The following is a 12,119-nucleotide window of genomic DNA, read 5'->3' on the forward strand; positions in this document are numbered from 1 at the left end:
CTTCTCCCCTTGCAGCCGGCCAGTGTGCTAGCACCCAACCAAACAACTGCAGCTTTGCCTCTCCTCTGCTTTCCTCTTTGCCTCTAAGAATGTAGAGCTCTGTGACCAGTTACTCACAAGCTTAAAGTAAGTCCTCAAAGCTGGAGTGTAGAGCAAGAGGGAGTACATTCAGCTTCATTCTCTGGGGCCCCTTCTTACAGGACCCCTTGCTAGCCAGGGAAATTGTCAAGGCACTGACCTCCATGTCATCCACCACCTCTTCATCCTTGGAGAAGCAGCTCCTTCCAGGGCATCTCAGAGCCAAGGGAAGCCTGGATCACCTACCTGTCTGAGGATCCCAGTATTTTAGAAAACAAACACCTTCCTAAACAAAGTGAAAGACATGACAATGTATATTACATGTTTAGACTAGCAAATTAATTGTTTTTAACATAAATTATAATGCAGTGTAAGTGTGCTATTCATAAAATAATTACAGGATTTAGAGAGGATTCTGATTCCTAGTACATTACTGGAAGTGCAGCCCAAGGAATGGGATGCAAGTTTAAAACTGTGTCATAGGGCCGGGCACGGTGGCTCACACCTGTAATCCCAGCACTTTGGGAGGCCGAGACAGTGGATCACCTGAGGTCAGGAGTTTGAGACCAGCCTGACCAACATGGTAAAACCTCCGTCTCTACTAAAAATACACAAATTAGCAAGGCATGGTGGTGGACGCCTATAATCCCAACTAGTCAGGAGGCTGAGGCATGAGAATCACTTGAACCTAGGAGATGGAGGTTGTGGTGAGCCAAGACCATGCCACTGCACTCCAGCCCAGGCGACAGAGTGAGACTCCGTCTCAAAAAAAAAAAAGCTGTAGCATGATGATCATCCGTCAGCCTCATCAGGGCATCTCTGGGAGAGCCTGTGTCAAAACCTCAAGCCGAGTTTCTGCTTCCTGCAGCTGCCCAGACGGAAGGGGCTTCAAGGTGGGGAGACTCAGGGAGTGAGTCAGAAGCCTAACCAGACATCAGGGACAACAGAGTGGCGGTTCAGCTGGGTAGAACCTCACTGCATGAGGCCACATGGGTTTGATCTTTCAAGTCTGGCAAATTCCACAGCTCAATGTTCTGGGACGAGGGGAGCAGTCTCAGAGTTCAGGTGCCATCTGATCCTGCATCCCTCTGGCAAATGAGTGCTGGCTCCCGGCTCTGGACTTTGAAGATTTGGAGGAGGAATTCAGGAAGTAGGCAAAGAGATATGGAAAAGGATACAACCCCATCTTTATACCCAAGTGTAGAGCTCTATTATAGTGTATTTACCCCCCTTCTCATGTCATTTGGGCTTTAGTGATAAATGTAAAAGGTGCTGGGAACAACAAAAAGCTTAGTGCCTCTGCTTTCCCATTCTTCCCTCCAGAAATAGCCCCTGGCTCCCTTGTGTGGGAGGATTCTAATCACCGCAGCCTTCCCATGCATCCCTCCATCTCCCACCCATCACAGTTGAATTGTGTCCTGGGAAGCAAAGCTGAATTCTCCAGATTAACTTGCCTTTTTGCACCTCTTGGGACTTTCTTCCAAGTCTGCCTTGTGACACATGACTCTCCAAGGATCTTGGTATTTACAGAGACAGCTTTGGGGTCACCAGAAGTTTGGAACATTTTTCTCTTTTCAGTGTATTGCCTTTTGGGATAAGACTAAGGCTGAATTGAAGGAGGAGAAGCCAAGGGAAAGAGCAGGTGTGCGGGCCAGGAGCCCCACCGGGGACGGTGGAGATGTGGAGGGGAGTATGCTCTACACTGGCAGGTTCTCCTGCCCTTTTGGCTCAACTCTCCTTCCCCGTTTGCTGCTGGAGTTTGTCCTGCTGGCCTCAGGCAGGAGAACTTTCCACTCCCTCCGAGGGGTGATGAGGCACTGAGAATCCTGCCCTGGGCTCAGATCCCTCCTGTCATCTCTGTGGAGTTCTTGGATGACTATTTTTATTCCAGCATTGGTCACCATCTGGCAGGCTTGTAGGCTCCTAGAGGGCAGGGGATCTGTCTCACTCAGTTTTATCGGTCCCCCATCCTAGATGCTTAGCAAAGTGCTTTTGTACAACAGGTGCTCAATAAGTACTTGTAGAATTAAATGGCAACACATATAAGATTGAAGCTTTTTTTGGTCTCGCAATACCTTTATTCGAGGAGAGGGGGTGGTACAAGAAAAGCTGCATTCAGGTTTTCATTCAGAAAAATACCACTTATGTTCAACCCTGTGAGCATTACCTGGTGCTGGAGGAAAGTGTCTGCCCGAATCCTCATTGTTGGACCTCACTCCTTCTCCTTCTGCTGTCCTCACCCCTCCTCCTTCTGCTGTCCTCCCTCTGCAGTCCTCACCCCCCTCCCTCTGCAGTCCTCACCCCCTCCCTCTGCAGTCCTCACCCCCTCCCTCTGCAGTCCTCACCTTCCTCCCTCTGCAGTCCTCACCCCCTCCCTCTGCTGTCCTCACCCTCCTCCCTCTGCAGTCCTCACCTTCCTCCCTCTGCAGTCCTCACCCCCTCCCTCTGCTGTCCTCACCCTCCTCCCTCTGCTGTCCTCACCTTCCTCCCTCTGCTGTCCTTACCCCTCTTCTTCCCTCTGTGGTCCTCGCTGTCCTTCTTCTGCTGTCCTCACTCTTCTCCCTCCATTGTCCTCACCCTCCTGCCTCTACTGTCCTCACCCTCCTCCTCTGCTGTCCTCACCCCTCCTCTTTCCTCTGTTGTCCTCATCCTCCTCCCTCTACTGTCCTCACCCTCTTTCTGCTGTCCTCACCCTCTTCCTTCTGCTGTCCTCACCCTCCTCTCTCTGCTGTCCTCACCCCTCCTCTTCTCTCTGCCATCCTCACTTCTCCTCTCTCTGCTGTGCTCACCCCTCCTCTTCCCTTTGCTGTCCTCATCTCTCCTCCCTCTGCTGTCCTTGCCCTCCTCCCTGTGCTGTCCTTGCCCTCCTCTGTCTGCTGTCCTTACCCTCTTCCCTCTGCTGTCCTCATCATCTTTCCCCTGCTGTCCTCATCTTCCTGCCTCTGATGTCCTCATCCCCTTCCCTCTGCTGTCCCCACCCTCCTCCCTCTGCTGTCCTCACCCCTCCTCTTCCCTCCATGGTCCTCACTGTCCTCCCTCTGCTGTCCTCCCTCTCCTCCCTTTGCTGTCCTCACCCTCCTGCCTCTGCTGTCCTCACCCTCCTCCCTCTGCTGTCCTCACTCCTCTTCCCTCTGTTGTCCTCACCCTCCTCCCTCTGCTGTCCTCACCCTCCTCTCTCTGCTGTCCTTACCCTCCTCCCTTTGCTGTCCTCACCCTCCTGCCTCTGCTGTCCTCACCCTCCTCCTTCTGCTGTCCTCACCCCTCCTCTTCCCTCTATTGTTCTTGCCCTCCTCCCTTTGCTGTCCTCACCTCTGCTGTCCTCTGCTGTCCTCACCTCTGCCATCCTCTGCTGTCCTCACCCTCCTTCTCTGCTGTCCTCACCCTCCTCCCTCTGCTGTCCTCACCCTCCTCCTCTGCTGTCCTCACCCTCCTTCTCTGCTGTCCTCACCCTCCTCCCTCTGCTGTCCTCGCCATCTCCCTCTGCTGTCCTCACCCTCCTCCCTCTGTTGTCCTCACCCTCCTCTTCTTCGGTCCTTGCTCTCCTCCCTCTGTGGTCCTCACTGTCCTTTCTCTGCTGTCCTCACCCCTCCTTGTCCCTCTGCCATCCTCACCTCTCCTTCCTCTGCTATCTTCATCCTCCTCCTTCAGCTGTCCTCACCTCTCCTCCTCCCTCTGCTGTTCTCTCCTCTCCTCCTTCTGCTTATACAGCCCATGAACAGTGCTGGCAGCATCTTCTCTGATTGTGTCCCCTCCTTTAAAGCCCTATCCTGGGGCTGGTCACTGGAGTGGAAGCTGTCCAACTTACTTAATTGTGAGTTCACTGTCACATTCAGAGAGGAGAATGGGCTTCACTTACTGTTTTTCTCTCTTGCATGACTGGGTCTTTGCCACTGATGACACTTGGCACTGCCCCCCCTCCCTGCCTGAAGGCGAGCGGTGCCAGGGCCACTATATTTAAAACGCAGACACTCACTTCTCTTCTCAGAAGAAACAAGAGCCCTGCTTGGAGAGTTAATTCGCTCCGCAGCTGACCCTCAGGGGCTGGGCAGTTTGCAGCACTCTCTCTGAGCAGCTTTTTGTGCCATAGGCTTCTTGCAAAGGACCAACAGCCTGGAAGAGAAGAGTCGCCTTGTGAGTGCCTTCAAGGAGAGGCAGTCCTCCAAGAACCTGCTTTCCTGTGAAAACAGCGACCGGGATGCCCACTTCCGGCGCACAGAGACGGACTTCTCCAACCTGTTTGCTAGAGGTAGCCCCTGCCCCACTCCTGCCCCATGCTAGCCAGTAGATTTCTTATTTGAGTTTCTTGACTGTTTCCTGCAATTTTACTTCTTTTATCAAGAAATGTCATTATTCTCTCTGAACCCACAAGAAACTGCTTTTCTGACTTTGGGGGAATATAATTGACTCCCTCTCTCCCTGCTGCCCAGGTCTCTATCATTTTGGAAACTGGATGAGGGCAGTCAATAAAAGTCAACTCTAAAGACACTCGAGGGAACAAATATGGATTCATAGACTCAGAGTCGAAGGAACCTTACATATAAGAAAATCTAATGATTTCCTTAATAACATTTATCCTGCAAGACTGGCCACACACATACACACAAAATCACACTGTGGGAAGTTGCATGCTGAGCCTCGTAACCGAGTGTCCTGGAACTTGTTTTCCTTTCGGAGATGTTTCACTAACCCCTGCTGCCTCACAACTCTCGTCTCAGGAGGTGCTTTACCAGTCTCTCCCAAACAGCTCACAGGTAGATCCACTGCCATCCCCTTCCATGAACTTCCCACAGGGCCACAGAAGGCAGACCAGAGTGTTAAACAATATGTCCCTAGAACCCTGGAGCTAACCCAGGGAGCCACAGAGAGTATCGTGCACAGTTGCACAGCCTGCCTATGAGCTACAGGATTGGGCCCCTACAGCTTTTTTCCCTGCCTAACCTCTAGCTTGACTACTGCAGAGCCTGAAACCCAAAGTCACCTCTGGTATCTGAAAGTCCAGGCCCAAAAGGATGAGGTCAAGAAAGAGGCAGGGGTTCCCTGTCCCACCTTCTTGAGCCCCATCTTCCAGCTCCAGTTTCCTGTCTAAGGACACCGCCAAGAACCACCCTCTTCAGGGGGGACCTCAGGCTCTACCCAGAGAGGACTTACCCTCTGATGCCAACAAACCAAGCACATCACAACACTAAACCAGATGGACAGGGACACATCTAGTCCCAGGGGAGCACGACAGATGCCCCCTCCATCACACTCCTCACAGATGCCCATTCAACCTGCAGATGACAACCGCAGTTGCAGGTTGTTCAGGACATCTCAGAGCACTTCCTTCCACGTCTGAGCAGCCTGTCAGAAAGGCTGTGAACTCCCAGGAAAACATGCCAAACTTATGTGCATGTGCATTTTTCTGGGGTATGTGCATTTTTCTGGGGATGTGGTACATCAGATTCTCAGTGCACATACATATCCCGGAATGAAATCAGGCCTATGCAGATAGCATGATTAATATTAGGGGTCTCTGGGCTGAAGAAATCTAGATATGAGTCAGGTGATAACCATTCATTGCTCTCCCAAATTCAGATCTGCTTCCGGCTAAGAACGGGGAGGAGCAAACCGTGCAATTCCTCCTGGAAGTGGTGGACATACTCCTCAACTATGTCCGCAAGACATTTGATCGCTCCACCAAGGTGCTGGACTTCCATCACCCACACCAGTTGCTGGAAGGCATGGAGGGCTTCAACTTGGAGCTCTCTGACCACCCCGAGTCCCTGGAGCAGATCCTGGTTGACTGCAGAGACACCTTGAAGTATGGGGTTCGCACAGGTAAGGGGGAGAATCGGGTGGACAGGTAGTGGCAACTCTGCCCTCCATCTCACCCTTGCCAGTTGTAAGGATATCAAACTCGTGTTGGAGGAAAAACACAGCCCTGGTGAGAGAAGGCGGCAAAGCACCCAGTGACCACAAGAACAAGCTTGGGCAGTAACAGTTGGTGGAGGGACCTGACCCAGGCAAAAGTTCATCAGCATATATCATGGTAAAAGTAGATAAAAAAGATAGAAATACTTGGTGCTAGGTCAAGTTCTGTATAAAGAGTTTTCATTCTGGCCAAGCACAATGGCTTATGCCTGTAATCCCAGCACTTTGGGAGGCCAAGGTAGGCAGAACACTTGAGCTCAGGAGTTCGAGACCAGCCTGGGCAACATGGTGAAACCTTGTCTCTACCAAAAAAAAAAAAAAAAAAAAAAAAAAAAAAAAAATATATATATATATATATATATATATATATATATATATATATATGTTTATACACATACGAAAATTAGCTGGGCATGGTGGCATGCACCTGTAGTCCCAGCTACTCAGGAGGCTGAGGCCAAGAGGCAGAAGCTGCAGTGAGCCAAGATCTTGCCACAGCACTTTAGCCTGGGCAACAGATCGAGATCCTATCTCAAAAAGAGAAGAATTTTCATTCTTGGATTTAGGCTATTCACAACCTAAAGAGAGCAGAATGACCCATCCTCTGCTTCTTTTCTTGCGTCCATTTTCAGGTCTATTTTATTCTGATAAATCCTGCCCTTGCCTGTCCCTGACACTGGGGAGAATTGGGCTATTTCCCCTCCCTTTCTGTATTAGTTTCCTAGGAATGCCTTTATAAATGACCACCCATTGGATGGCTCAAAACAATAGAAATTTGTTCTCTCACAATTCTGGAGGCTGAGTTTAAAATCAAGGTGCTGGCTATGCTCTCTCTGATGGCTCTTGGAGAGGATCCACCCTTGCATCTACCAGGTTCCAGGTGTTGTGGATATTCCTTGGCATTTGTTGGCTTGTAGATGCGTCACTCCAACCTCTGCCTTCACTTCACGTGGCCTTCTTCCTGTGTGTGTGTCCAAATTTCCCTCTCCTCATAAGAATGCCAGTCATTGGATTAAGGCCCACCCCAATCCAGTATGACCTCATCTTAACATGTTTACATCCGCAAAGACCCGATTTCCAAATAAGGTCACATTCACAGGAACCAGGGATTAGGACTTGAACACATCTTTTGGAGGAACACAATTCAACCCATGACACCTTTTACTGGCTAGGCCAAAAAGACACATGCACACGCCTTCTCATTCTACTGCAACTTCTGGAGCTTTGGACACTCTGAGTCACCAAATTCTATTTCCAGTGGGAGTCCTTGAGGATGTCCTCTTGCCTCCTTTTCATGTTCCAGGAGCCCTCTCTAATCAGCAATCCTCATCAAAGCAGTTGCTTTCCAATTACCTCAAGTTCAAGGACTTTGGGGCCTCTGAGATGCTTAGAAACAGCTCAGACTGGACTAAGCCCAGGAGTGATGCAGTGGTTTCTTCTCCCTATAACTCTCTCCACACTACAGTCTGGCTTTCCTGAGCTCTCAGGCAGACAGATCTAGAAGAACTGACCATCCCTAGCATAGTTGCCACCACAGGGAAAACCCCAAGGTCACAACTGGCAATCCTGTGTTCTTTCTTCTTGTCTCTCCTTCTTTATTTTCCCTCTCATTCTTCCTCATCATTTGAAGATAGATTTAAGACTGAGACTAGGAGGCTGGTGGTGATTGAGCTGAGTAAGACTATTGGATGTCAAAAACAAAGTGTTATAATGAAATAATGATGCTGGCCAAAGATGCTTTTTAAAATGAGGAATCCCAGAGAGCTGCTGAGGTCTGCCAACACCACTGGAATAAGTGTAGCTTCATTAAATAACTGCTGGATACACAAGACTCAATTATATGTACAAAGTTTATGTTGTTTGATTTTTAAAGAAAAGCACTCTATCAATTTACAATTAGTTACTTCTCATCTTGGTCAGATGGCTAATCTATTCCTGGTGGAAAACAAATAGTGTTATTTGGCTGCATTTTAAAAAGAGTCAGAATTCCCCAAGTATGTTTAACTTGACTTGCTTTGGTCTGATATTTTGAACTTTGTCAATTTGCTCTACACTTTCTCAGAGAGATGAGAACTACGTCATTTTATTATGAAAGTCCAGAATGGCGTTGTCCCTCAAATACAAATACATGATACATGATTTTGTCATAATATCATCTAATATAATCTAAAAAACCAAAGCATCTTGCGGTCAGAGAAAGCACTGACAGGCCTGGCCTGGTGACTCCCACCTGTGATCTCATCACATTGGCAGGCTGGCAGGTGGATCACGTGAGCTCAGGAGTTCAAAACTAGCCTGGGCAAAACCCCATCTCTACCAAAAATACAAAAATTAGCCGGGCGTACTGGTGTGCACCTCTGATCCCAGCTACTCTGGAGGCTGAAGTGGGAGGATTGCTTGAGCCCGGGAGGCAGAGGTTGCAGTGAGCTGAGATCGCGCCACTGCACCACTCCAGCCTGGGTGACAGCAGGACCTGTTTAAATAATAATAATAATAATAAATTAATAAATAAAAGGCCAGGTGCTGTGGCTCACGCCTGTAATCCTAGCACTTTGGGAGGCCGAGGCAGGCGGATCATGAGGCCAGGAGATCGAGACCATCCTGCCTAACACGGTGAAACCCCATCTCTCCTAAAAAATACAAAAAATTAGCCGGGCGCGGTAGCAGGCGCCTGTAGTCCCAGCTACTGGGGAGTCTGAGGCAGGAGAATGGCATGAACCCGGGAGGTGGAGCTTGCAGTGAGCCGAAATTGCACCACTACACTCCAGCCTTGGCGGCAGAGCGAGACTCTGTCTCAAAAAAAAAAGAGAGAGAGAGAGAGAAAGCATTGACTGTTATTAGTCCAGTGTATGAACCCACTTAGGTACTTAGCCTGCAAACATTCATTTTTGTTCCTCAGAGTTGCTTCTTGAAGCAGATATTTGTCTTTACAGAGTTCGCAGTCTTCCAAGCAATGTGAAACCTCCTGCTATATCTCAGGATGCTGGCGCTGATAAAAGCATGCTGTTGCTGCCACGTCAAAACAGCTCCTGGTTGCTGATGTGGAATTTAAGCATAGATAAGGAGCAATAGGGTAAAGCCCACAAGTAGCTACAAACAGTAGAAAGTATTTTTTCAAGGATATGAATGCATCAATGGGCTCAGCCAAAATAATGAATTGGGTTTTAATAGTGAAAACATACTGATCTGGGTATAGTCTGTGAAGAGATGATAATGGCATTTAGAAATTTCTCTATAAATTAATAAAAGACTTATTTTAAAAAATGAACCAGCATACAGAGATTTCCCATTAACTAACAGGCACTAGTCAGCCTTCAGCCACAGCAGCTACTTTAAGTGATTTGTAGATATGCTGGACTCCCTTCGTTGTTCTTTTTTAAATGTTTTCTTATGGAAAATTTTAAACTTATACAAAAGTAGAATCCTATAATGAACCCTATATACCTAATGCCCTGCTTTATTTAATCAGCTTTTACCTGTACCGCCATCCATTCCCCATCACCTACATTACATGAAAGTAAATCCCCAACATAATATTATTGTATCCATAAATATTCATTCATTTTTTTTTTTGAGTTGGAGTTTCACTCTTGTTGCCCAGACTGTGGTGCAGTGGCGTGATCTCGGCTCACTGCAACCTCTGCCTCCTGGGTTCAAGCAATTCCCCTGCCTCAGCCTCCTGAGAAGCTAGGATTATAGGTGCCCGCCACCATGCCTGGCTAATTTTTGTATTTTTAGTAGAGACGGGGTTTCACCATGTTGGCCAGGCTGGTCTCGAACTACTGACCTCAGATGACCCACCTGCCTTGGCCTCCCAAAGTGCTGGGATTCCAGGCATGAGCCACTGCGCCTGGCCCAATATTCATTCTTAAGAATTTTTTTTTAAAAATCCACAATGTCACTGTCATACCTGGAAAAAAATTTAAAGCTCCTTAATGAAATATTTAGTCAGTTTTCAAATTTCCAGTTGTATCATGAGCATCATAAATGCTTTAATTTTGTCAAACTCATTTGAATCAGGATCCAAATAAGTTTCTTACATGCAATTGTTTGCCATGTCTCCTAATCAAGGGATCTCCCCCTCCAACCCTTCTTTTTTTTTTTTTCTTGTAGTTTATTTGTAGGAAAGCTTTACTTTAAAAAATAATTCTTTCCTTCTCCCTCTACCTGAATTTAGGCCATGAGCGGCCCAGCACCGTATCTATCATCTGTTATTTTCATCCAATATAGAGAATTGAAATTGAAATTGAAACTTTTTACTTAATAGAAATTCTGGTAGATATAAGATTTGGGGGCTCAAGGTTGTAACCATAAACTAAAAATAAGATTTTGAAGGACTTTGTGTCCTTTATATTTTAATTGACAAAGAGATACTGTTTCACTTTGTGTTAATCTCTCTTTGTCCATCTTTTGTCTCTGCCAAACTGTATGGTTTTGATACATTATCAAATACTGTGACTGCATTTATTTACCATTCAGTCTTGTCTTAAAATGAAGTGTATATTGTTAAAAGTTTTTAAATGGATATTGCATATATATTTTAATGACTTTCAATAAAATGTGTTGTTTCAAAAGACCTCAGATTCTGTTGGCAACGAGCAAAGTCGAGTAACATGGAATCATTTCACTATCTAGGATAGTCCACATGAATATCTAGAATATGGCCCCATACTTAAACTAAGTTTACCAGTTATGCTTCTTTTAGTTTTCTCTAAAAACCAGTATTATTTTGTGAGGGCTCTTAAGATGCAGAGGTTGGTATCTTCTGATATAAGAAGTCATAGTCCAGATGTTCTGAATCACATCTAGGGAAGAATAGAGATTCTCAGAGAGGAGAGTTAGACCAGGAACATTCTAACACTAGCTCTCTGACCGTTTTTGTTTTTGTTTTTTTCAGAAGCAAAGGCAATTTCCACTGGAAACACAGCAGTCAGCATATCTTTCTAACACCAGTTCCCAGCCACACGTCCCTAGATAATCTATTGTGTTGACTCCTTCCTGACAGCTGAGCCAAGCCTGCTGATGTGGAGTTGAGTTTTCCATTGAATGCTAAGTTGGCAAAAACTTGGCAACAATCCTGAATTTGCTGAGAGCAAAGCCTGTTAAAGCATACTGTGGGTTGCACAGGGATTTAGAGTTGTGTAGCAAAAACAATTACCTCACCAACAACTCAATGAGTGAAATAGGCTGTGACTGCCCATTTCACAGAGGAGAGCTAGGTTATCTCAGCCATAAATTTAATCTGAAGGTCACCTGACTATATATATATTGGCAAAACACATCGAAACACAAAACACTGGAAAGCATGATTTGTTTCATGATATTAGATATTATTCTTTAAAAGCATGATGCTTTATAAACATAGAAGTTTGGGGGACATCATGAATGTTAATGGTTGGTATGGGGTGGGTCAACTTGCCCTTCCTTCTTCAATATCCTTGAGCAGCCTTATTCGACATATCACTGGGATGCAAGCCCCATCAGTGTGACCCAGTGGGGCAGGCCATTTGCCTTGAAGATAGGTTGAGAAATCTGCATTTGTCTTGATGCTTTTCTGTTTCCTCTCTAGGTCATCCTCGATTTTTCAACCAGCTCTCCACTGGATTGGATATCATTGGCCTAGCTGGAGAATGGCTGACATCAACAGCCAATACTAATATGTAAGTCCCATATGTTTTCATATAAGCGACCCTGATGTATGACTACGGCTTGTTGCTTTAAAAGTTCAATTCCAGTGGTTCTATTTTATTAAAGTTGCCCTGGTCATTTTTTCTCTTAAAATCTTTAGGTTTAATCATAGTTCTGATTTAATGGTAAATACTTGATAAACTATTGTTGAATTTAATAATGGAATTTAAGAAGAACATGGTCATGAGAAATAATAACTCTGACTTCCAAAATGTAGTGTTGAAATTTCATGTTAAAAGACCCATTTCTCTTAATGTGTGTATCTAAAGAGGTTATGTTTTGAGGTATGATCTTGGTTTTACCTTTTTCTACCCAAGCACATTGGTCCTTATCATTTAGATCATATTTCTTCCATAATTAAAGCAACCATAAACCCACAAATCAATTTGATCAACCTACTGCTTAACTAAAAATTCTAAAACAAAATTCAGCCAGTACTGATA

At 46.1% G+C, this 12,119-nt stretch overlaps 1 protein-coding gene across 2 annotated transcripts in view; it reads left to right on the forward strand.

The window, feature by feature from the left end:
* Positions 1-12,119, forward strand: part of GAD1 (glutamate decarboxylase 1) — a 46,032-nt gene that overhangs the window by 8,918 nt on the left and 24,995 nt on the right. For both annotated transcript variants that reach the window (XM_077957184.1, XM_015110351.3), the window contains exons 4-6: positions 4,166-4,324; positions 5,653-5,895; positions 11,558-11,648. In XM_077957184.1, the coding sequence (XP_077813310.1) occupies positions 4,166-4,324; positions 5,653-5,895; positions 11,558-11,648 (493 nt within the window). The remainder of the gene's footprint in view (positions 1-4,165; positions 4,325-5,652; positions 5,896-11,557; positions 11,649-12,119) is intronic.

The sequence above is a fragment of the Macaca mulatta genome, chromosome 12 (assembly GCF_049350105.2).
Source record: "Macaca mulatta isolate MMU2019108-1 chromosome 12, T2T-MMU8v2.0, whole genome shotgun sequence".
NCBI classification, from domain to species: Eukaryota; Metazoa; Chordata; class Mammalia; order Primates; family Cercopithecidae; genus Macaca; species Macaca mulatta.